The sequence below is a fragment of the Silene latifolia genome, chromosome 8, assembly GCF_048544455.1.
Source record: "Silene latifolia isolate original U9 population chromosome 8, ASM4854445v1, whole genome shotgun sequence".
In the NCBI taxonomy this organism is placed as follows: domain Eukaryota; kingdom Viridiplantae; phylum Streptophyta; class Magnoliopsida; order Caryophyllales; family Caryophyllaceae; genus Silene; species Silene latifolia.
The window spans coordinates 87,105,140-87,130,977 of NC_133533.1; the positions used below are offsets into that span (position 1 = coordinate 87,105,140).

At 39.2% G+C, this 25,838-nt stretch overlaps 1 protein-coding gene across 1 annotated transcript; it reads left to right on the forward strand.

Annotated features, from left to right (window-relative positions):
* On the forward strand, window positions 1-25,600 carry LOC141597049 (diacylglycerol O-acyltransferase 1A-like). Its single transcript, XM_074417367.1, has 16 exons — window positions 1-873; window positions 3,708-3,788; window positions 3,910-3,983; window positions 4,098-4,173; window positions 4,433-4,500; window positions 5,242-5,365; window positions 5,797-5,883; window positions 6,396-6,497; window positions 6,590-6,726; window positions 8,897-8,978; window positions 9,100-9,120; window positions 9,658-9,720; window positions 10,041-10,088; window positions 11,996-12,058; window positions 24,756-24,809; window positions 25,078-25,600. The coding sequence occupies exons 1-16, from the start codon at window positions 574-576 to the stop codon at window positions 25,180-25,182; spliced, it is 1,485 nt and encodes a 494-aa protein (XP_074273468.1). The 5' UTR covers window positions 1-573; the 3' UTR covers window positions 25,183-25,600.
* Window positions 25,601-25,838: the final 238 nt, after the last annotated feature.

Sequence of the window (25,838 nt, forward strand, 5' to 3'; positions counted from 1 at the left end):
GAAATGACTTTATGAACCCGAATTAAATTCTTGCAAACCCAATAAATCCAAATTCATAGTAATCCAACTTGAACACGACCTGATTGACCCCTTACCAGGTCTACTCGTGACTTAACAACTAAGATAGCCACCAACATAATACACTTTACACTTTCCCATACGTAAGGCTAAATATCTCCCCTTGCAATTCAATGTCGGCATTAAAAGTTTAAAACTTAAAAATGATTCGCAAAATGAAAATGAGCGTACACATCTCTGCCCATCACCTCCTCTCTCTCCTACCCTCTCTTAACACTTAAAACCATATACATCCAATTTCCACCATCAATCATTTTCAACCTCCATTTTTAATCAACATTCTTAAGTTTATTCAATCTCCTTCATTTTAAACGCAACATTCAATTCAATATACAAATCACATTAATCATACTCTTCAACTCCTTCAATTCTCAACTCTTTTGACTTTTCTCAATCAATTGAAAGTTTCCCAATTTCGGATATTTTTGTTGTTGTCGAATCTTATTTATTTACATGTGCATGAAGTTATAGAAGTTTCCAGAAAACCTAATTTCGATGTCGATCTCCGAATCGCCGGAGACAGTAATAAGGCGGCGAAGTGTTGGTAATGAATCGCCGAGTAATAATGACGGTGATAGGATTGTTGATGAGAGTGATGTGAATCCTAGAACTAATTTCGAGAGCACTAGGTGTGAAGTTGAAGGTGACGGTGACGGTGAAGGTGAAGATAAGGATGTTAATGGCGGACGTAGTCAAGATTTTCAAAATGCGATTAAGTATACGTATCGGCCTTCTGCACCGGCTCATCGCAAGATTAAGGAGAGTCCGCTTAGTTCCGATGCCATTTTTCGTCAGGTTTGTTGCTTTTGTTGAATGCTTATTGTTTAATGTTGTTTTGAATTTTGTTTTTATGATGTTCTCTGTAATGTGTTTAGAATTAGGTGATTTAGTCTTGTGTGAGACGGTTTCATGTACAACAAAGACACTAACGTTTATCTGTCACGACTTGTTCATATGCTTAATTGCATGCGACCGACCGTCTCATATGTATTCAAGTCATAATGAGTGAAGAATACGGCGTTAAATGACTTGTTGTATGCATAAAATTGTACCGAAGTTTTTGTATAATTGTCAAGTACTGTGAAAGGCTTATGCATGTAGGGCAAGCAATTAATCCTATTATTTATTACATGAGAAGCACAGCATTAAATTGCTTGATTGTATTCCTACAACCGTCTGATGTGATGTTTATTTGTGTAGTTAACTTATGGTTTTAATTACTGAAAGCCATGTGTAAGCTCATTTGCAATGGAATTTCTTTTTCTAGTTGTAGTTTCGAGAGATAATTTAGAGACTAATGTAAGTTGAGGGAAGTTTCTCATTTTTGATGCACTTACGAAAGGTAGGAAGAAACACAATAAAAGATATACAGAGTATGAGTTATGGCGAAGCTTGTTTGTTTGTCACATTTTGGCTCCTTTTAGACGGAAAGACAACTAGTGCTCACTTAGAGATGAAGTTTCATGTGTATCTTTGTCCATGGCACTTAGTTGAATAGTGTTAGCTTAAGAATGTTATAGTTAGCCGATTATGTTGCTTGAGGCACTCCCTCAATTGTACTCAACTTCTAGTGTTTGTGGGTTTTGGGTGTTGGGACATCTCTCTCGCATTAAAGATCTTCCCAAATCATGTAAAGAACTCAATTGGATGAAATAGTTAACATGTAAAAAAGTTAATAGGAATGAAGTTGGTGAAATTGATTACTAGATTGGACATGATATTAAATCGTGATACGTAACACTCTAGCATACCATGAGTCCATGACACAATGGTGTAGTCGATAGAAGCTTTTGTTTTTGTATAGGTTATAGGCAATATTAATCAAAATATCAAATATAGTAATGGCCAAAAACATCTGTCAAATATTTGGCGTAACTAACAATAATGAGATTTTAAAAGATCATTGCAAAAACGGAATTTTTTTGCTTCTCGGGGAGGGGGTCATAGACTCATAGTTGTAACTCTTTTCTTACCACAAAAGGATGTTTATTTAGGACACAATGATTGAATATATAAGGTTAGTATACATCAATTGAATCATTTTGCTTTGGTTTGTCGCACTTATATCTTAAAGACCTTTTGATTCACTAGAAATGTAAATTAAGATATGAAGATTACCACTTGGACAAGGGGTAGGGTTAATGGGTAAACGAGTTGCCACTTGGAGAAGGAAAATTGAAGAAACTTTATGATCAAATCAAATACTCCCTCATATTCACTCATTTTTCCCCCTTCCATTTTGTACAAGAAATAAGAAAATAAATTTGGACCACACAAACACTCTACTCCACTGTACCCCATAAGCAATTGAATTTGGACCACACAAAAATTTTCAAAAAAGGAAAGAGGGAAGAAATCCGACTACCATGAACAAGGAAAGAGGGAAGAAATAAGTGAATAGGAGGGAGTATATGATTTAGGAGGTATTCCTTCGAAGTAGATAGGTAGGAGTTGTTGATCAACTTGAAGGATTCATGCGAGGTTGTTGTTCTTAGTTTAAAAAGGAGCGAGACACTAGCTAAACGCCTCAGTGCACCTTAAGTATGTCATTTAGATCATCTAACGTAGTGCACTACTATCCCTAGCTTTTTAGTTGCATGTAAGCGGTCTTTAAAATCCAAATAAACGTGTTGCATATGATTTTACTTTTAGGTTATGTTTGAATTAAGGGATTTGGAGGGAAAAGAAAGGGAGGGAGAGTAGGGGATTTAATATCCCTTGTTTGGATAGCAAACAAGGGTGGAGGAAATGAAGGGGGAAAGATTTGGAGGGACCCATTTTTCCTCCTTCAAAGCAAATCAAAATCTCTTCACAATAGGCAAGATTTGGAGAGAAATAGTGTCCAAACACACATACTCTATTGCCCCTCCCCTCCCTTTCTCTTCCCTCCTTCCCCCTCCCCTCCATTTCCCTCCACTTTTGCTATCCAAACACACAACTATGTGTGTAAAAGCAATGCACCTTGTGTCAATAGAGTGCGTGCCTTTACCTCGCGTCTTTGTGTTAATAAAGCGCGCGCCTTTCCTTGCCTCATACTCCTCATTTTCACGGACCGGAGCCTCACGCTGTGCCAGTGTCTGACACTAGACACTTAGACATCTCATTACATGCGAAAATGGTAAAATATGCAAATTTTTCATAAATTAGCCAAGGACATGCACCCTTTCGGGTATTTCTGAAGGAGTAACATAGCCTATGTTAAGCAGCAGCAATTGATTCCAAGATCAAGATTGAAATAACATGTAATAGCACGGATATTGTTTTATCTTAATATGATGGTCTCAGATTCTAGTTTCTTGGTATTCTCGAGAGCAGTAGCTTGTGTTACAATCAGTTTCTAAAGATGATGTTATGCCTTCTTCGACAACGCCATGGTTAGCTTTGGTTAACAGAGATAAAGGCATAAAATCTGATTCTAAGATCTTGAGTTGTTGAATAATAGCTATGTTAAAATAGCCTTGGCTAAGATGCTATGTAAAATATTGCTGATTCGTCCCTTACATCTCTTATTGCACTTTCATTGGTATTCTAAATATTAAGTGATTAAGCGCTTTTTATGATATTTTTTGTTTGATTGTATCTATTTAAAACCACGTGATATTGACCATCATAATTTTGATCACTTGCAGAGTCATGCTGGTCTCTTCAACCTCTGTGTAGTAGTACTTGTCGCGTTGAACAGCCGGCTTATCATTGAGAATCTAATGAAGGTTTAGTGTTAGTGAACTTCGATCGTTCTCCTCTTTACTCATTCGTCTATTTAGTTGACTACCTGGCTTTATTGTCTTTTCCAGTTTGAAATGATTGTTTTTATCTGTTAAACTTTTGCAGTATGGTTTGCTAATCAGAGCTGGTTTCTGGTTTGGCTCAAGGTCGCTCAGAGATTGGCCTCTTTTTATGTGTGGGTAATAATCTTGACACAGCTAATATTGTGACAGATCATTTGACAAGTTGTAGAGATAGTGCTGCTTCCCCTTGTGTATTTTTGGCTATTCCTGATTTTTTTTTTTCATTTGTAGTCTTACACTCCCAATTTTTCCGTTGACTGCTTTCCTGATCGAGAAGTTGGCACAACGACAGCGTATTTCTGATCCGGTAGGTGATAACTTACTGTGACTTGGTAGCCGTTTCTAGCCTGTTGATAATTTCTATACTTTGTGGTAGTTAGTGCGTTCTTGCTTTTCTTGTGGGCTGAACCGGTGGTGCTTTTAATGATACCCCTCTCCTGGTAGTTCAAAGGAGTGGGAGCCTATGTAAAGTTTTAGCTCTTCAAATCCTGTCCGTTATTGTTCTTTCTACTAGTAACTTTTTTTTTTTTTTCCATCACTCGTTAACCACACAAATTTCTGGTCAGGTGGTTGTCTTGCTTCATACACTTAATGCGGGGATCTCCATCTTATATCCAGTTTTTGTAATACTGAGGTTGGTTTCCTGGACTATCTCATGTGTGTATATGATTTTAGAATAGTTAGACATGGAATATATTCCTCTGAATTATTTTTGGATACTATTATTGTTCTTGTACATGGAAAACTCTGTAACAATGTTTGATATATTGAGAACATGTGTTCTCTTTTTTGATAGTTTAAAATGACCAATGTCTAAGTTGCTTTATTTTGCCCTAATGTGGATACCTTGTTCAACAGTCTTTTTCACTGAGATTTTATATCTTATGCTTTACCTATCACTATTGGTTTTGTTTAACCAAGGGCGGTCATGTTTGTTACATCATTGAGACAGTTACAACACAAAAGGTTCATCTAGCAAATCATTTAAACTAGTTTTTCTTGTATCCTCTTTACTCGGTTGCATGTAGTGGTGGATGTGAAGTCCCTTCTTACATTTGAGGAAGGCCTTGGTTTTGGACCATGTCGTCTTCATTTTTTTTTGATAGAAACAATGCTAGATCAGGTTGCTAAGGGTCTTTATCATTTTGAGCATCAGATCAATGTAAGTTTCTTTTAAGAGGGCGCCAAGGGTGTGATGGTCAGTTACACAAAGAGGCGAAATTAATGAGTATAAGAAAGTCAAAGTTGAGAGTTGAAACCGCAAAGAAACATCTCAAACAAGTGTAAATCAGGCAAAATGGTCATGTAATTATCAGATTCGTTTCCCATAATCTGGGGAATTAACTTATCATCATAGGATTTAGCAATTTTGCAGGTGTGATTCAGCTGTCCTTTTTGGCGTTGCACTAATGCTCTTTGCTTGCACCATGTGGTTAAAGTTGGTATCATACGCACACACAAACTATGATATGAGGGCTATTGCCAAAACTTCTGCAAAGGTAATGAAATCTTTACCTTAATTTTCTTCTTTGTGTAACTTGACAACTTGTGGCATAGTTTCATCTTTTAAATAATACGTGACATCCGTACACGACATAATGATATCCGTTTCAACTAAAACATGTGTGTAAGTGTCATGTGTGTGCGTTCATGCCTATGTGCTGAAAGTCGCACTTGAAATCTGCCTTTCAATTATCAGTTGCCTTATATCTGTCCTGCATCGCCTGTCCATTTCTGGGTTCCAAAATGTCGTTATTGTCCTTGTTGCAGCTCCTTTAACAGCCAATTACACCACATTTACTGTTAACTGTGTCGAGTAATTTTTTGTTTGGTCTCATAAGTTGATTGTTTGATATAAGAAATGTGTCTTGGTCAGCTGGGATGTAGTATTTGTACTCTTCCTTATTGGATTTTTTTTGTTTGGTTTCAGGAGGATAAATTGACTGCAGAAGTTCCTTACGATGTCAACTTCAGGAGTATAGTGTACTTCATGCTTGCTCCAACTCTCTGTTACCAGGTGATTGTCATCCTTGACCTTTAGGTGCTTTTGTCTTCGCTATGACCACGTAGTTGATGTTGACAGAAGTATGGTTTTTTCATGCGTAACCTTCACATATATAGCATATTTGGGCCTTTTTTACCTCATATCAATGCATCACGATAGTTCTCTTAAGTTCTGGTAAATAAAATATCAGGATCCTTTACTCAATCCACTGTACTTATTGGTAATTGTTTCAGAATGATATTGATGCCTTTTGTTTAACTGCGTGGTCGATTGTTTAGACGCATATAAATGTCATTTATGCTTCATGAATGTTCCCTACCTGACTATTATAGCTGTTCTTTCTTTGTCCATCTAGACTGTTCTAGTTTTTTGCATGTTTTTTTGCCTTCTGTTAATCTTTGTTGGTGAATAGAGTGTACTGCTGTTTAATTGTTTACTTTTTAAAACACAACTTTTTCTGGTCAGTGTCATTTTATAGCGTTTTGATTTTGTCACTTACATCTTCTGGCTTCTTTATTGTGCAGCCAAGTTATCCTCGAACGTCTCACATTCGAAAGGGATGGGTTGCTCGACAACTTTTCAAGCTGGTGATATTTACTGGACTGATGGGCTTTATCGTTGAACAAGTCCGTATATTGCATCCATTAAACTTCTTTATTAGGGGCCTCGGTTGAATTCTAACATCATCTTGACATATATTATTGTGTGTTTTTTGTAGTATATCAACCCTATAGTACAAAACTCACAGCACCCTCTGAAGGGCAACCTGTTGTATGCAATAGAAAGGGTTTTGAAGCTCTCTGTCCCAAATCTTTACGTGTGGTTATGCATGTTCTACTGCTTTTTTCACCTTTGGTAAGTTGTCCTCTTGGCTACTTAGTTACTTTATTCTTCAAAATAATCCTACATGGAATGGGCATTCCAGTGTATTCTACGGAGTATTAGTTTGCAGCTTTGTACTTAATTACTAAAATTATCATTGCTAATGAGTAAGGACTTCTTAGTTGAGAGACTTGTGATTGTGTACATTGACGCTGTTATGTATAAGAAGTTTATTGGTAGCACAAGAGATTAAGAAATGAAGTTAAAATTTTGAATAAGCTGGTCTCTGGATTGTACGAGCTGTGATAATCTCCTGAATTCTATTTAGATACAGTATTTGTTCAAGCTTTTTTAAGGTCTTATTAGTTATTACTTGCACTGGTTATGTCTCACTTAGCGATGTGGTATATAGATTGGTAGTTAGGTTCATCAACGAGGTGCTGTGCTGCTTAAATTATGTTCACTACCTTATGTTTATGATAACTGAAATATGCTTATTCATCTGGTTTTATTGAAATGATGCTATAATGACTATTAACGGAACATATTCTACTCTTCTAATTTGGGCTGTACAGCCATCTTAAACCTATTATTTCTCCTTCTTTCTCTTATAGCTGTTGCATGACTTGCATCTACTCATCTGGTAGCATCAGACATGTCTTTTACCTCTTCTCTCAGAAATTTCTCGGCTTAGATTTAACAAAAAAGTTCACAGGACTTCTCCTTTCTTAACTTGGGACTGATAGGTGCAACTTTTGAAATTTTTTGCGTGTGTTTTATCAATGCTGTGAAATTACCATTTTGGAATGTTTTTTTATTACTACTTCCTCCACATCTATTTGTTCCTCACATATGGTTTAGGGCTTTAGGCACGGCTATAATGAAAAGGACTTAACAACCTTCACATTAAAACAAACCGACTCTATATTGAACTAGTAATAACAGAGAGCTATCAGCCCGCCAAGCCGCCGCCCTCCACCAAACTATCACCAATTCTAACTCGCGTGACCACCCAAATCACTTCACCAACCCAACACTTAACCCTGCTACGGTACCACCACCGTCACGAGAATGCCAACCAGCACAAACGGAAAGACGACCACCGCCAGCTTTGTATGACGCCGGAGAATGCATCCATGGTGGTCATTTTCGAAAGTTTTATATAACCTTGTAAATCTAGTGTTTTATGTTGGGTTTGGGGAGGGGTGGAGGTCGAACAAGGAGGACGTAGTGATGGAAGAAGTTGTTGATTGCCCAAGCAGCCCCAATTGTGGTGGAAAGAGATGATTGCTGGCAAAAGAGCGTGTTTCATGGTGATCGATCGTTCGGTGATGAAAGGAGGAGAGAGGAGATGAGGACGGTGGTGACGCCGGCAGAAAACAAGAAGAGTGAAAAAGAGGGCGGCGGTGGTACCGGTGATCTTAGGGAGGAGAGCAGTGATGGTGTCGGTGGTCTTAGGGAGGATAGTGGTGGGCTGATGTTTCCTCGATAAGGGAGGTAGGTGGTGAGGAGGGAGGTTAATGATGTTTATTGGTTGGGTTAATTATAAGTGGGTTTGTTGGGATATATGACTAATATTAGGGATACAAAACACACACTAATGAACATCAATTTTGGAAATGTTAGGGGAGGATAAGGTTATGTGGTCAATAAAATTGCCATTTTAGGAATGAAATGAAATGGGAGGAGCAAAAAGATATGTAACAAAGAGGAGGGAGTATAAAGTATTCAATCTGCTCATGTGTTCTCCTCATTCTCAAATTCTTAACCGCGTAGATCAAAACTTCTGGTCTTGTTTGGTTTAGAGCCTTTGTATGGATCTGAATATCAGACAATTGAGTCTGGATTGTAGCTTTAAAGGAGAAAAAGATGGCGAGAAGGAAAGGTTGAGCTGTTGAAGAGACCTAATATTTGTTGGGAAACTCATTTGTTCGCTTGTTTGTTTTCTTTCAATCAAGCCTAATTTGAAGCTCGATGTAAAAAGATAAAAGTTTTACCTCTGAAGTTCTAACCAAAACATGGAATCTGATGTGCTTATTGTAGGGCTTCTATTTCGGCAAAATTGTTGTGTAGACTGCTGATCATGCTGGATCCTCTTTTTCTGATGATGACTGAAAAAATATATGCTACAGTCTAGAATCTAGATATCATGCTGAATTGCTGATGTACATAAACAATCATTAATGCTGCCTTCTAATTGCAGGTTAAACATATTGGCCGAGCTCCTTATGTTTGGTGACCGCGAGTTTTACAAGGATTGGTGGAATGCAAGAACATTTGAAGAGGTATACATTTATCTTAAGTTTCAGCGAATGCCCATAGGAATACATGAGTTGCTAATGGTTTTTTTTTTTTGTGAACTCTATTTTGTTGCATGTGCTTGCTACATTGATAACTTTCTATCAGTATTGGAGAATGTGGAATATGGTATGTATCCTTACTGAGTACTGTCTATTTAAGTTTTTGTGAGGTTTGCCAGACATGTATTTCTATCACATTGCCCACAGTATTAGGTAGTTATGTTTAGAAGGCTTGATACAGTGAGCTAGCCAGTTTGGATAAAGCGAGTTCACTATGTCCGTTCGGTACTTCTGTTAATTTTGTTTTTAGAATGGATGGATGAGAACTGAGAAAGAAACTTCTAGGTGGATTAAAATATGCTCGAAATGGACAAGTAGCTGACAAAATTGTAGGGAATTATAATCAAATTTTGAGGGAGAACTGTTTTCTTTGACCCTTGTTTAATATTCACGTTGGGGAACTTTTGGGGGACCCTTGCCAAAAAAACACTGAAATGGCGTGGATGTAGAGTAACACCTGCTGCCAGTTTAAATGATTTGCATCCCCTAGCGTATAAAATTCATTTATAAGATGTGTCATTTTAACTTCAACTGCTATATTCATGTTTTTTTAAGTTATTATATGTGTACTGTCCATTCATAGAATTCACTTGTTTTGCCACAGCCTGTACATAAATGGATGGTTCGGCATATCTATTTTCCATGCTTGCGGAATGGAATATCAAAGGTTTGACACTACTTAGCAAAATGTGTTCTGTTCTGGATCATTATGGCTTAGATGCTTGTTTTTCCAATTCCTCTTTGCTGTCAATGATCTCCGACAGATAGTTATACTGGATTTGTGTGCGCTTCCTCTTAAGTCTTGATGAACCAATTGGTAGACAATAGTCATCCAGCAGTATAGACTCTTAAAGATTTATTCATGTTACATAAACAAGCTGTCTTCATATCAATTCATCATTAAGAAAATCTGTTTGGCTGCTGCCTACAGTTCATTGTCAGAACTCGGTGTTACTAAGTAGTTCATAACCATGCATTTCCTTCCAGGGAGTTGCGGTGCTGATTGCCTTTCTTATATCGGCCATATTTCATGAGGTATATTTTAATTTCAATCTCGTAAATACTTGTGCAATGTTAAAGCCACTTTGATGTCTAAACTTTGTGATATGAGTCCTTTCATGTTATAGAGTTCTTCCTTAAATTGGTAACCGACACTAGCAACTAGCTTGGTTTGAAGTCATTTTAGGATTCTACCTCTAGTCGAATTAGGCTTTAAGTTACCACAGTATTAAATCTCAGTTTTAATTGTGGTCGTAGTATTGGCTGTCATGGCATATTCTCGCTAATAATTGTCATATCGCCTTAAAACGTGCTAAAATGCGTCGCGGTAAACTCGAAAACCTTTTATAGCTCCGTCACACATCGGTGTCGTGTAAGATATTTAAAACGATGGCTTTAACCTTTGATTGCCTAGTTCATAGCCAGATTGCTATGATGAAATTCAGGGGTTAACAATGAAACTTCGCATGCGGAAAGCTTTGGTGTTAAGAGTAATCTAGATAAGCCTGTTCTCTGCCCTTGTAGCCTTGCCTATTGTCTATCCTTTGGTATCCTCTTTGTATCACTAATATACATAACACCCCGCCTCCAATGGGGAGATCCTCCATTGAATACAAGAAGAAAGTCCAGGATCCCTTCCACAAAATGGAAATAATTTTACGTTTTCATGGTTTTGCGTATCAAAGAAAAGTCAAAACGCGATTTACCTCTTGTTTATCTTCATTTTCGTCTTGTTTGTTGTCGAGATATCGTTTTATTCGTTGTTTAAATCATGTCGTTGGTTGTTGAAATCCTGTTGTTCTTTGTAGAAATAATGTTGTTTGTCGTATGAACTGAAAACGATATTCTATGAAGCGTTGTGAAAATCGTTGACGCTCGTACTTGAAATTGAAAAAAAGGAAAGAAACCAATTTTAGAGTTTTAGAGAGAAAGGGCAAAACTGAAATTTTATGAAAAGTTGGGGTTAGCTGTGAAAAGTAGGGGAGAAAATATAGAAGCTCCCTTAGATAATAAATATGTCTCGAGTTAAAAAAAACGATAATATCTGGTGAGGGATGGATGACGGATTGACGGGTGAGATTAAGCTTTATCCATCCACCATCTATCCGTTTCACCCGTCATCCGTTAAGTCAAAATTTTCATCGTTCTTTCTAGGGTAGGGTGAATCGGATTTTGATCGGCTGCAGGTGAAATTGGCATCCTACTAAGTACTAATGTATCTTTGACATACCCGTCACTTTTTGTCGGAGTACAGAACACTTGCTTTTTATCTTATATCACAGTGCTCTATGTCAACTGTTTTTCCATTAAAATGTACAATATTTGTATCATGTTTTGCCCCTCATAAAGTCACAAGGTCTCGAATTGTATTCTTTCTTATGTATGACCAAATGTGGATTTGTAATAGTGATCTTTCAAAGCATTCTTCTACAAAGTTCTAGCAGTTTTCCCCTTGCAAAGTTACACTTTTTGCAAGAATTTTGTGTTGGTCAAAACATTCTTGTTGGTCAGCCTCAAAACTAAAGCGGAGTAGGAAGTACCAATCTATTTAGCTTGGATAATCTACAAATTAGTAATCTTATTGGAACCTCATAGAATTTTTAGCTATAAAGGGTACTTAAACTAAATCTTTTTCAAAGTTTTGGTAATTCACTTTTGCAGACTTGCTTCTACAATGGGGACATATTGTCACATTAGGGCACAAACCTTTCGTAATTGTGTCTATCATATACGGTGAACACAAACCTTAACTGACTGTGTAGGCTTTATTTAGCCTTTGAGAGCTTGAAGTGTTACAGTAGTGTTATTTACTGTGAGCACAACCGATAAACCCTCTAAAAAGAAGGAAAATTGTCCGTATTGAACTAATAAACGTTTCATGTATGTTTTCTAGTTGTTGATTTTGACATGCTATGCCAACACATTTGGAATCTGTTTTGCAGCTTTGCATAGCTGTTCCTTGCCATATCTTTAAACTATGGGCGTTCTTGGGCATTATGTTTCAGGTAAAGAATCCATTCAGCCTGTCCAATTTTTTTATTTCTTTTTCACTTTTCAGCAACTCTCCTATAGGACTGTCCTATAGCATAGGACGGGCCCAATAGAAGAGAATATAGCCCAATATGAGGTTAAAGAATAGAAAAGTAAAAAGAATTCGTATTACCTTCTGACACGCCTAAAATGTCGCACTAAAAGACGGCCAAATTAACAATTTATATACCACTAAACACACTAATTAGCACTAATTATAAACTAGTAAAATAGCAAGCAAGGGATCGAACCCAAGAGAAGATGGGTTTTGCAAAAGTGAAATTAAAAGAGTATTTAGAACAATTGTGACAACAATAACAACAAGTAAATAAAGGGGGGGGGGGGGGTTTGGGTGACATTTTAGGCGTGACATTTTACTTTTTCCAACGATGACAAAAACTCATAAGTGACACCCCTTCGGGTGGGTGCGGCAACATGAATGTAGGCTTCAAGCCCAACTTTTTCTAGTAGCATACGAGTTATGGGAAGCATTCCCAACTCGATAAGAAGGTTCTCATTAAGAAATTTGGTTTGTGCCACGGTAGACACCGAGGCAAACTTTTTCCAACTTGAGAGGGCCGTGTCTCGGAGGCCCTCCTTTCCCGAATACTCATTAGCATAAGAATCCGAGGCTCCCTTGGATCCTTTGGAGGAGGAAGCCGCGGTTTCTTTCCCTTTTCCCATTATAGAACAAGTAGAATCTCAGAAAAACACAATTTTTGAACAAAATTTTGGGTGAGGCAATTGATCAAACACCTAATATGCACTACAAAATTTGTTGTGCTAATTAGTTATTTGCTAGAAAAGAACACCTCACAAATTAAAAGGTTGTTTTAAGGACGATAACAACACAAAAACACAACTAAATTTCGAATTGGAAGAACACAAATTCGAATTTCAGTAACTAGAATTGACAAGGAGAAGAATAAGGTGTTATACCTCCCTTTGATCCTTGCTTGGGTTGTTTTGTGAAGAATGCAACCCAAATAGCTCAAATTCGTCCCTTAAAACCAATTTGCAAACCCAAATCTACAACTTCTTCAATTCGTCCAAACCCTAGCTTGAAATGATGATGATTCCTCGGATTGTATGCAATTTACCTTACCCAAATCGATGTTGGGATGAAAGTTGATGAAACTTGAAGGTAAATTGATGGATTTGTATGATTTGAGAAGGATTTTGGTTGGTGATTTAGGGGTTTAGGGTTAGTGAGGAAGAGAGAGGTAGAAGGTTAAGAGAATTGGGGAAGAACTAATGAAGAGTATCGTGCGAAATTTGGCTAAAATCCGCATACTCTCAGAAACTCGCACGGTGCGAGTTTGGCCTCAGAAAAGTCGCACCGTGCGACTTTGCTGCATTTTTTTGTTGCTTAATTCTTCACTTTAGCTAATTCTTTTACCCAACATTCTTCCTTCCTTTCTTCACATATGCCCTTGAGTTGATATCCTAACACTAGAACACACATTAAACCATTCTAATATGCCAAAAACATTAGTGAAAATGCAAATGATTTAATTTATTATGCAAAAAGTAAAGGATGCAATAAATTTAAACATGAGAAATGCAATATAAACAATGCAACATGACAAATGCAATATAAACAATGCAATGCGGAATTTAAATATGCAAGGGAAAGAAATATTTATAAACTTTTGCCGTTTATTTAACGTCGATGGCTCGACAAAGTTGCACTTTCATCAATTTGAGTAGATTGGATCAACAAGATGGAGTGTTTCCACTTCACCCACTTCAATTCCTTCATGATAATGCTTTAGCCTTTGCCCATTCACTTTCAAAACTTTCCCGGATTTCAAGCATTTGATTTCAATTGCTCCATATGGGAAGACACGAACCACTTCATATGGTCCCATCCACCTAGACCTCAATTTCCCGGAGAAAAGTCAAGTCGATTTTGGAAAAGTAAGACTTTCTCTCCCACTTGGAACACTCTTCTTGAAATCATATTATCATGCCATGCTCTTGTTCTTGCCTTGTAAATGGAAGCATTCTCATAAGCATCATTCCGGATTTCCTCCAACTCTTGTAATTGAAGTTTCCTGTGAAGACCCGCTTCATCCAATTGCAAGTTGAATGACTTGACCGCCCAATAAGCTCGATGCTCAACCTCCACGGGTAGATGACATGATTTCCCAAAAAGTAAGCGGTAAGGTGACATCCCGATTGGCGTTTTGTAAGCCGTGCGATAGGCCCACAAGGCATCATCTAACCTCAAGCTCCAATCCTTGCGGTCGGGATTCACCGTCTTCTCAAGGATAGCCTTAATCTCCCTATTAGAAACCTCGGCTTGACCGTTGGTTTGAGGGTGATAGGCGGTTGAGACCTTATGAAGTACCCCATACTTTTTGAGAAGAGCTCCAATGGCTTTGTTGCAAAAGTGAGTACCCCGGTCGCTTATCAAAGCTTTTGGAAAACCAAATCGAGAAAAGATGTTGGTTTTGATGAATTCTCCAACCACCTTTGCATCATTGGTCTTGGTGGCCTTAGCCTCCACCCACTTGGAGACATAATCCACCGCCAAAAGTATATAAACATTCCCACAAGAGGCGGGAAAGGGCCCCATGAAGTCAATACCCCACACATCAAATATTTCGCAATAGATCATGGGTGTTTGGGGCATTTCTCCTCTTTTTGAAATATTACCAACTCTTTGGCATCTATCGCATGTCTTCACCATGGCATGAGCATCTCGGAATAATGTGGGCCAAAAGAAACCGCTTTCCAACACCTTTCTAGCCGTTTTCTTGGCTCCAAAATGCCCGCCACAAGCATACTCGTGACTAAACCGGAGAATTGACATGATTTCGGTGTCCGGCACACACCTCCTTATCACTTGATCGGCACAAAATTTCCACAAATAAGGATCATCCCACACATAGTACTTGGAATCACTCTTGATTTTGTCTCTTTGATGTCGAGTCAAACCCGGTGGAAATTTGCCCAAGACCAAGTAATTCACGATATGTGCATACCAAGGTTCGGTAGACATCAAGGCAAGAAGGGCTTCATCCGGGAAGGCCTCCTTTATTGAGCTTTGTGGTACCAAGGAGTCTTCTTGGATGATTCTACTAAGATGATCCGCCACCGTGTTGGTGGAGCCTTTCTTGTCCTTGAGTTCAACGTCAAACTCACTCAAGAGTAGTACCCATCTCATCAAACGGGGCTTGGATTCTTTCTTTGAGACAAGGTGCCTCAAAGCGGCACGATCCGTGAAGATGATGACCTTGGCTCCAAGAATATAAGATCGGAATTTCTCTAAGGCAAACACCACCGCAAGAAATTCTTTCTCGGTAGTTGTATAGTTCCTTTGAGCTTCATTCATCATTGTCGATGCATATTGAATAACATGAGGTGCTCTTCCCACCCTTTGGCCAAGTACCGCGCCAAGGGCATAATTGCTTGCATCCGACATGATCTCAAACGGTTCATTCCAATTGGGAGGTTGAATTATAGGTGCCGAAATAAGCTTCTCCTTGAGCATATCAAAAGCTCCCTTGCATTCTTCACTCATGGCAAATTCACAATCCTTTTGGAGTAGCTTGCATAGAGGAGCGGCGATCTTGGAGAAATCCTTAATGAAACGCCGGTAGAACCCGGCATGACCTAGGAAAGACCTCACTTCACGCACATTAGTAGGATAAGGCAAGGTGCGAATGGTATCGACCTTTGCCTTATCAACCTCAATTCCCCTAGAGGAAACAACATGTCCCAAGACTATTCCTTCATCAACCATGAAATGACATTTCTCATGGTTGAGAACGAGGTTGGTATCAATACACCTCTTTAAGACCCAAGTAAGATGACTCAAACAATCCTCAAAAGATTGACCATGGACGGTGAAATCATCCATGAATACCTCAATAAAGTCCTCAACATGGTCCGAAAAGATACTCATCATACACCTTTGGAACGTCCCCGGGGCATTGCAAAGGCCAAAGGGCATCTTTCTATAGGCAAACGTTCCAAAGGGGCATGTGAAGGTTGTTTTTGTTTGGTCCTCGGGTGCGATTGGGATTTGAAAATACCCCGAGTAGCCATCCAAAAAGCAATAAAAGGCCTTTCCCGCTAACCTCTCCAACATTTGATCCATGAAGGGAAGCGGGAAATGATCTTTTCGGGTGACGACATTGAGCCTACGGTAGTCGATACATACCCTCCACCCATTTTGAACTCGAGTGGGGGTCAAAACACCTTCTTCATTCTCGACTACCGTTAGCCCGGATTTCTTTGGGACAACTTGGGTTGGACTAACCCATTGACTATCGGATATAGGATAGATCATACCTACATGAAGGAGCTTGAGTACCTCTTTCTTCACAACATCCATCATTGGAGGATTCAAACGTCTTTGTGGTTGTCTAACGGGCTTTGCTTCATCTTCAAGAAGAATTTGGTGCATGCATAAGGTGGGACTAATGCCTTTGATGTCGGCCATTGTCCACCCAATTGCTTCCTTGTGTTGCTTAAGAACTCGGATGAGAGCCTCTTCTTGCTCCTTAGTAAGCTTGCTTGAAATAATCACCAAGAAAGTTTCTTCACTTCCTAGAAATTCATACTTCAGTGGCTTGGTAAGGGCTTGATTCAACGAAGAGAAGGCTTGACAATAGAGGGAACAGGTTTCTCCTTTGGTAGCTCTTCTAACAATTTGGAAGAAAGGAAGAAAAGTTCGTGGACGAGGAAAACTCGCACGGTGCGAGTTGAGTTACGCTCGGGAAACTCGCACGGTGCGAGTTCCTGCTTTTTCCTGGATTTCTTCCTTTTCTTCCCATTCTTCCATTGGGGGATTTTCCTCTAGGTCCTTGATTGTTTCCTGCAAATCACAAGACAAAGCATACCCCGTATCCTCTCCAACCAATCCATTAGTCAAAACAACATTTAATGGATCAACTTTGCACAATTCATACACGGTTTGCACAATTGGCTCAAAAATTTCAAGAAAACACAAAGATGAAGTCTCGGATGGGTATTTCATGGCCTCATGTATGCTATACTCAATCTTTTCCCCCTCAAATTCCATTGTGAGGCGACCACTAGATACATCAATCTTGGTGTTAGAAGTTCTCATGAAAGGCCTTCCCAATAGAATGGGAGTGGAGCCTTTCTCGGGTTCCATTTCAATCACATAGAAGTCGGGGGAAAAGCATTCCCCCACCTTCACCAAGACATCCTCCACAACCCCTTTAGGATAGATATTGGACCTATCGGCCAAAGAAATGACCGTACGAGTCAGTTTCAAAGGTCCTAACTTAAGTGACTCATAAAGGTAGTTGGGCAAGACATTAATGGATGCACCTAAATCAAGCATAGCATGTTGACAATCCAAATCACCAATTTTACAAGGGATGGTGAACATGCCCTAGGTCACTACATTTTTGTGGGCAACCGTTTTGAAACATTGCCGACACATGTTCACTAACCCTTACCTTTTTCATGCTCTTAGCCTTGTTGGTCCTCTTAGTAGTGCACAACTCTTTCAAAAATTTTGCATGCTTGGGTACACTACTAAGAAGATCAAGAAGAGGAATGTTTACCTCCACTTTACGAAAGATATCATAAAGGCTTGAAGTCTTCTTGTCAACTATCCTTGTATCATTCAAAGCACTTGGAAATGGAGCTTGTGGCTCATACTCCGGAAGAGGTTCATGTACCCTTACTTGTTGGGGTGAAGATGCTTCCCCTTGTTCCACTACCACTTCAATTTCATCTTCAACCACATCTTCCACTTCATGAACAATAGGAAGTGGTCTTGTCTTCTTAGGAGCTTTGGGTGCCTCTTCCAACTCTCTACCATTCCTCAAATAGACCGCTTTTGCTTGTTCCTTGTTCGGTGGAGGAATGGTGTGAGATGGGAGACTCCCTCCTTGGTTGGGTTGGGAATTGAGTGCAGTGGGGATTTGACCAACTTGGGTCTCAAGGTTAACAAACCTAGAGTCGGTGAGTCGGTTTTGTTGAAGCACGGCATTTTGAAATTCCTTGGTATTTTGTAGCAAGACTTGACTTTCTTTTTGCATTGTCATTTGATTCATAGCAAGTGTTTTCATCATCTCTTCCAAGGAATTTTGGGATTGGTTTTGATTTTGATTTGGCTTTTGAAATGAAGAGTTTGAAGCCCCTTTTTGATTTTGATTTTGATTTTGGTTTCCACCCCACCCCATATTTGGATGAGATTTCCAACCTTCATTGTAAGTGTCAGAATAGGGGTCAAACTTCCTAAAACCAATAGCCTTCACCGCTTCAATTGCTTCCTCCGTTTGCAAAGATGGACACCCATCGGTGGGATGAGTTGGGTCATTACAAAGACCACAAAATTTCACATGAGAAGTACTCCCACCACCTTTTGTGAGTTCCTTCACCAAATTAGTGAGAAAGTCAACTTTCTCCTCCATATGGTTGGAACTTTGCCTTGAAGAGAATGTTCCACTTGACTTCTTAATTCTCCTCCCAAAATTCCTAGAGCTTCCCACCAACCTTTCAATCAACTCATTTGCTTCTTGGACCGACATGTACTCAATTCCACCTTGGGTGGCGGCTTTAATCATTCTAGCATCATCCTCAAGCAAGCCACCACAAAAGTTCAAGAGAAGGTCGTGGTCGGTATACCCATGGTATGGGCAACTAGCAAGAAGTTGTTTAAACCTCTCCCAATACTCATACAAGTTCTCCCCATCCAATTGTTCAACATTACTTATTTCCTTCTTCAATTGAGATGAGAGACTAGCGGGAAAATACTTTTCTAAGAAAGCCCTCTTCATTTGATTCCAGTGGTGATGCTCCGGTAGGAGATAGTAAAGCCAATTATTTGCCGCGTCCTTAAGTGAGAAAGGGAAGGCCCTTAGTTGAAGTTGCTCATCGGTAACCCCATTAGGCTTCATGCTTGAGCAAACAACATGAAATTTGTTGAGATGCTTGTTGGGATCTTCCGTGCTAAGCCCATGGAATTGGGGCAATTGGTGAATTAGCCCGGACTTCAACTCAAAGGTGGCATTTTCCGCCAAGGCCGGAAAGGAGATACACAAGGGCACTTGTGTGAGATCCGGGGCGGTAAGTTCTTTAATAGTTCTAGGCCTTGGTGGGTTCTCTCCATCATTATGTGGTTGTTCTTCCATGATGATTTGAATGGGTATGGGTTGTTCAAAAGGGATGTTGTTATCTTCTCTTTGGTCTTGTTGAAAACCGGAATCAATTTCTTCAATAACCGGGTTGTCTCTTCTAATACCTCCTCCTATCCAAGCAAGTGATCTTTGAATCTCCGGGTCGAAAGGAAAAAGTGGTTCTCTTGAATTCCTAGTATTGACCATAAACAATTCTACACAAGTGCACACAATCAAAAAGTTCACACAAGTGACAAACAAGACACTAACAACAAGTAACAAAGAGTAACTAAAACAACTATTCTAAACACAAGTAACACACTAGCAAAACCGTTACCTTCCCCGGCAACGGCGCCAAAATTTCGCACGATACTCTTCATTAGTTCTTCCCCAATTCTCTTAACCTTCTACCTCTCTCTTCCTCACTAACCCTAAACCCCTAAATCACCAACCAAAATCCTTCTCAAATCATACAAATCCATCAATTTACCTTCAAGTTTCATCAACTTTCATCCCCCAACATCGATTTGGGTAAGGTAAATTGCATACAATCCGAGGAATCATCATCATTTCAAGCTAGGGTTTGGACGAATTGAAGAAGTTGTAGATTTGGGTTTGCAAATTGGTTTTAAGGGACGAATTTGAGCTATTTGGGTTGCATTCTTCACAAAACAACCCAAGCAAGGATCAAAGGGAGGTATAACACCTTATTCTTCTCCTTGTCAATTCTAGTTACTGAAATTCGAATTTGTGTTCTTCCAATTCGAAATTTAGTTGTGTTTTTGTGTTGTTATAGTCCTTAAAACAACCTTTTAATTTGTGAGGTGTTCTTTTCTAGCAAATAACTAATTAGCACAACAAATTTTGTAGTGCATATTAGGTGTTTGATCAATTGCCTCACCCAAAATTTTGTTCAAAAATTGTGTTTTTCTGAGATTCTACTTGTTCTATAATGGGAAAAGGGAAAGAAACCGCGGCTTCCTCCTCCAAAGGATCCAAGGGAGCCTCGGATTCTTATGCTAATGAGTATTCGGGAAAGGAGGGCCTCCGAGACACGGCCCTCTCAAGTTGGAAAAAGTTTGCCTCGGTGTCTACCGTGGCCCAAACCAAATTTCTTGATGAGAACCTTCTTATCGAGTTGGGAATGCTTCCCATAACTCGTATGCTACTAGAAAAAGTTGGGCTTGAAGCCTACATTCATGTTGCCGCACCCCACCCGGCGGGTGTCACTTATGAGTTTTTGTCATCGTTGGAAAAAGTAAAATTGGGGAGGGACAAGGTCCCGGGAATCAAATTCCGGGCATGCCGCCTCACCCATACATTGACATATGATGAGGTTCGTGAGGCCTTACATATCTCTAAGGCCCCCGTGAAGGAAAAACTTGATAAAGCATTGATGAGTACCTTTTGGAACGATATTACGGGTGATATACGTCATGGGAACTCAAAGAACACCACCATCCCCAACCCGGTCCTACGCCTCCTTAGCCGTCACATCAACACAAATTTCTTGGTCATGACCGAACCCACCAAAATGCAATACCATCAAATACAAATTCTTTGGTCAATGACCCCTAAGGAAGGGAGAGTCTTGGGATTGGGTGGACTTGTTTATAAGTGGGTGCCTTGAACTTCAAAAGAACCCCAAGGGTACCATTTTTATTGGTGGTATGATCGACTTAATCGTGCAAAAGACGGGTGTATCATTTCCACCCAATGCTTACCCTCTTGATGGTAGTGGTCTCATAGACTATCATTACTTGAAGCACTCAAAAGTGATTGAGGTGGTTGACAAGACCGCTCCCTTGGTCATTTGGTGCATGGGTGGACTAAATTCCAAGCACTACATGTATTTACCCCGTTCCTCCGACTTACCACCCTTGGGTTGGGGGAGTGCGAAAGATTTCTACATGCCCCCCGATGATGATTTTGTGTACCTTTGGGTTGATAGAGCCCAAGTAGTTGAGCCGGAAGAGGATGAGGGAGGAGAGCAACCACAAGTGGGGGAGGCCTTGACTTTTGGTGACATGCCTCATAGTGATGCACCATTTGATGAACCCATGCCTAATGCCCCCTATGATGAGCCACATTTCACTCCTCCCCATATGCAACAACAACAACAACAACAACCACAATATCCTTTTCCGGGCCACCAATTCGACTACCCGGGTTTTCAATCATGGCAAACCAACATTACCAACCGAGTCTCAAGCATTGAATCTACCCTCTCCCAAATACAACTCACGGAGAATGCTCGGTGGGGAATCACCGAAAACCGCTACCACCACTATCAAGAAGACTTGGAAGAGATGCGTTATACTTCAAACGCAACTTTTGATATGGTGGCCGCGATGAATGCCCAATTTATGCAACAATTCCCCACCCAATATGAAGGGTACAATGCGGCTTAGGTTGAGGAGACAAACGCCGAAAGGGCGAGGATGAGAAGAAGAAGAGAAGCAAGGAGAAGAGGAGGACCTCCGGACTTTGGAGGTGCCTCGAGCTCACACTCTTGAGTGAGTTTAGGTGTAGTGTTTACCTCACACTTTGGGGACAAAGTGAAGATTTAAGTGTGGGGTGGACATGAGTTGGTATCATGTATATTTTGTGATATATTTCAATTCCATGCATTGTATTTCAATTGAAAAAAAAAAAAAAAAAAAAAAAAAAAAAAACGAAAAGAAAAAGAAAGAAAAGAAAACCCGGCTAGGATGAAAACCCGAAAGGGCATCCTAGGCAAAAATGGGAAAGTGGCCGAAGTCGGAGTGAAAACCCGAAAGGGCGCTCCGGGCAAAATGAAAAAAAAAGTGCGAGCCACGAGAGTAGAGGTGAGGAAAAGAGCTAAACCGAAAACCCGAAAGGGCGGTTTAGGCAAAATGAGAGAATTAGGAAAAATTAAAAAATCATGTGACCTCTTTGAAGCCTTGAAATCATGTCACATACTTGACTATTTCCATTGAAGTTGGTGACATAAGTGGTGGAGCTCTAGAAGGCCGGAAGGGTAGGATAGTGATATGCCAAGACTAGGAGGGGGATTTTGAAGCTTACTTTGTTACTAGTGCTTGGTATACTTGAAGCATGGGATTGTGTTGACTTGTATTGTACTTTGTTGGGAAGTTGTGTTTTGATTGATGAGTTGTGGAGTTGATGTGAATTGTTGAAGAATGGAGGTGTTTGAGGTTGCCAAATTGATTGGAAGGAGAAGCTTTAGTGACCATGGTAGCCTTGTATTACCAAGTGGAGTGATAAGGGGGAGTAATAAGGAGGAGGTGTTGAGTTTTGGGAAGGATGTATGGATGAATTGGTGGACTTAGGACCATCTTAGTTGAGGGATGACACAAGGAGGGGGAGTGAGAGAAGAGAGGTTCGAATAGGTGGAATTTGGGTCACTTAGTCACTTATTGGAGCTATGAAGGAAAGTGACCATGAGCTTAGTTGAGGGATGATATAAGAAGGAAGAAGTGAGGTGAAGAGAGGGGATTAGGAATGCCCATACTTCTTGGCCTAGGTGGTGAGTAGTTTTATTCTAGTTTGCTCGGGACGAGCAAAGGGCTAAGTGTGGGGTGTTTGATGAGCTCCCATTTCTACTACATATTGGCCCTATTTTGAGCTCATTTGGTAACATTTAGGGGTGGTTTGTGACGATTTTTACATTGTTTGACCAATTCCGAGTGCTTTGCCATCTAGCATAAGAGATTCAATAGGGGTAATTAGACACAATGAAATCACAATTAATGCCCAATTACAAGTTAATCCTTTACTTGCTAATTAAGCCAAGAAGAAATCACATTCATTAACTTAATAACAAGGTGTTGCAAAGATGAGATTACAAGGAAATCACACTTAATAATCTCAACAACAATAAATTAAGGAACTTGATTAATTAAGCAACAAGGAAATCACACTTAATTACTCAATACAAACAAGGATTCCAAAATTCAATCAATAAACACAAAAGGATTAACAATGATAATTAAAATTAAAGAAGGATTAAAGGATCTTACAACCAAAGTTTAAGCCTTGAGCCGGATTAAGATAGGAGATTAGTTCTCCATAAGTAGATCTAATACCCAATTCAAAAGATGAAATTATCCCCAAATTACAACCTTGATTAATAAAAGTGACAAAAGATCCCAAACCTAATTGCAAAACATTGTATTTATAACATCCCGTAACCTAAAACCTATGGGCTTAACAAAAGACAGGCCCGTAATACAAACGCTAATCAAAAACTGTCAAACCCAGAAAAATCGCACCGTGCGAGTTCTGAGTCTGGAAAACTCGCACGGTGCGAGTTTGCTCCTGTAGTCCGCCTTTCTTTCTTGATTCCTTTGCTCCTTTGGAAGGCCTCCTTGGTGCGTTTCTTCAAGCCTATCCTTGGCTCTTCCTTGGACATTCCTCTTCTATCTATTGGCTTCTTGATCTCCACTTGAACCATGCTAGATGGCAAAGCACTCGGAATTGGTCAAACAATGTAAAAATCGTCACAAACCACCCCTAAATGTTACCAAATGAGCTCAAAATAGGGCCAATATGTAGTAGAAATGGGAGCTCATCACCTTCCTTCTCCACTGTCACCACAAAAACCTTCTACCACAACTATAATTAACGCCCTCATCACCGCCACCTCCTCATCTACCGGCCACCTACTCCACTTCTCCAACCACCGTCACCTACTCCATCGCCACTCTAACCCACATCTTCACCAACTCCATAGCTGCCGTTCTCATCAACATTGTTCCATCTTTTATCTCCTCCACAAATCAATTTGGGATTTGATTGATCTTCAAATCTCAAATTTAAAAATTGAGATTTCATACTTCTAAACTTCTATTATTTTTTATTTTTATTTTTGACTTAAATACCCATGTTTTTATTTTGAGAACTTTGAGTTGAAAATTATGAGGTTTATATTTTTATTCTATTTTTAATTTAAATACTCATGCTTTTAGATTGAGAACTTTGGGTTTTAAGTTGAAAACTATGAGGTTTAAATCAACTCAAAACTCTTGCATAATTAACTCATAACTATAATTGGTCCATAATACACATAATTCAACATCTTAAGGTTGTAACTTCAAAACACAAAGTTTTAATTTTGAAAACTCAAGTATTTGTTCTATTTCTTTTCAATACACAAGTTTACAGTATTACATGCTTTGATTTTGTCAAGTACGTTTTTTAGACTGATAACTTTCAATTTTAGTTTGAAAATTGAATATTTTAAATAACTAATTAATTGCCCTGAGATGATGTTTGTGTGGAGGAGTTAGGGAGGAGTGTAGTTGACGTTTGAGGCAGCAGTTAGAGTCGTCGTTTGTAGGTGGCGGGATTAGGGGCTGGGTGTAAACTGTAAATTGACTTAGGGAAGGTAGCCAAATAGTTTGAGAAATGGAGAACGCATAATTGTGATTTGCTATCAAGTTTTGGGCTTTTAGGTAACAGGCCGGTCTTATGCTAAGAGACCGTCTCATTAAACAATTTGTGTTCACTTTTTTTTTACTGATCAGCCTAAGAAATCGCTCCTAGTAGCTGACACTGCTATGACATATTTCTGTTACAGGTTCCGTTGGTTCTGATAACAAATTATCTGCAGAGGAAATTCCAGAATTCGATGGTATGTTTGAGTGTATTTTTTATTTGTTTAAGTTTGATCTAAGAGTTAAGCAGGTAACACTGCCATTTGCTAACCTGCGTAATATGAATACACACACACACATATCATTGTGATCCGTCTGTTAGCTTTTTATATGGTTAGTTTGTTGTTTTTTTTTTTTTTTTTTTTTTGACAACAAGGTTAGTTTGTTGTTTCTGCAACATACAATCAGGGATTCTTTTTTGGCATGTCTACTACAAATTTCTGAACCTAATTTCGTCTATTTCAGGTGGGGAACATGATCTTTTGGTTTATTTTCAGCATTTTTGGTCAACCGATGTGCGTGCTACTATATTACCACGATTTAATGAACAGAAAAGGCCAGTTATCATAGGCTTCTTCTACAATGCTGACTTGTGGATGAAGTAAATTTCATTCATTGGTTATAATACTTTTATGCTGCTACACCAGGCAACGGTCTTCACCATGTCGTAGCGGCACTCTTGACTTGCTTTTCTGTACAAGCAATTTTGAGGGAAATGACATTGAAATTATGCTAAATCCAATCACACATGATCAGGATTTTAGGAACTTCTGGGAAACTGTACATGATTTGCTTTTGTTTTCCCTTACGTCCTGTACTGATCTGCTCTTTATAGCAAGGCCGGGGCCGTTTGTTTCTGTCTTTGGAAAGTTCATCGTTTTGTTTTAGTGAACATTGTACCATCTCCGTATGCTTGCAGGATTTCTGCTTGTGATTATGACTACCAAGCGTTCGGTGAAAGATGTGAAGTTGACCAATTTTATAATAACCCAAACTAGTACGTTTGCAGCATCCTTAGTCCTTTCACAGTTTCACTTGGTTTTTGCCAATTTGTGAAATTTTGTAATTTCCAAATATATTGAAAGGGTTAATATCAGAAATTCAAAGAGTTAGAGGAAGTCTAACTTTATCCATTAAACAAGTTGAAATTTTTGATAAAAGCCGGCAAAATCTAGCCGGACTACAAAGTTTGACTTGAAATGCTCGAGACCCGATTTGAAGTAACA

Bases quoted from the DNA above. Each gene is read 5' to 3' on its own strand.
- LOC141597049 (XM_074417367.1), top strand. From the start codon at position 574: ATGTCGATCTCCGAATCGCCGGAGACAGTAATAAGGCGGCGAAGTGTT. The intron at 3,789-3,909 runs GTTTAGTGTTAG...AAACTTTTGCAG, and splicing joins TCATTGAGAATCTAATGAAG to TATGGTTTGCTAATCAGAGC. The intron at 10,089-11,995 runs GTATATTTTAAT...TCTGTTTTGCAG, and splicing joins TATCGGCCATATTTCATGAG to CTTTGCATAGCTGTTCCTTG.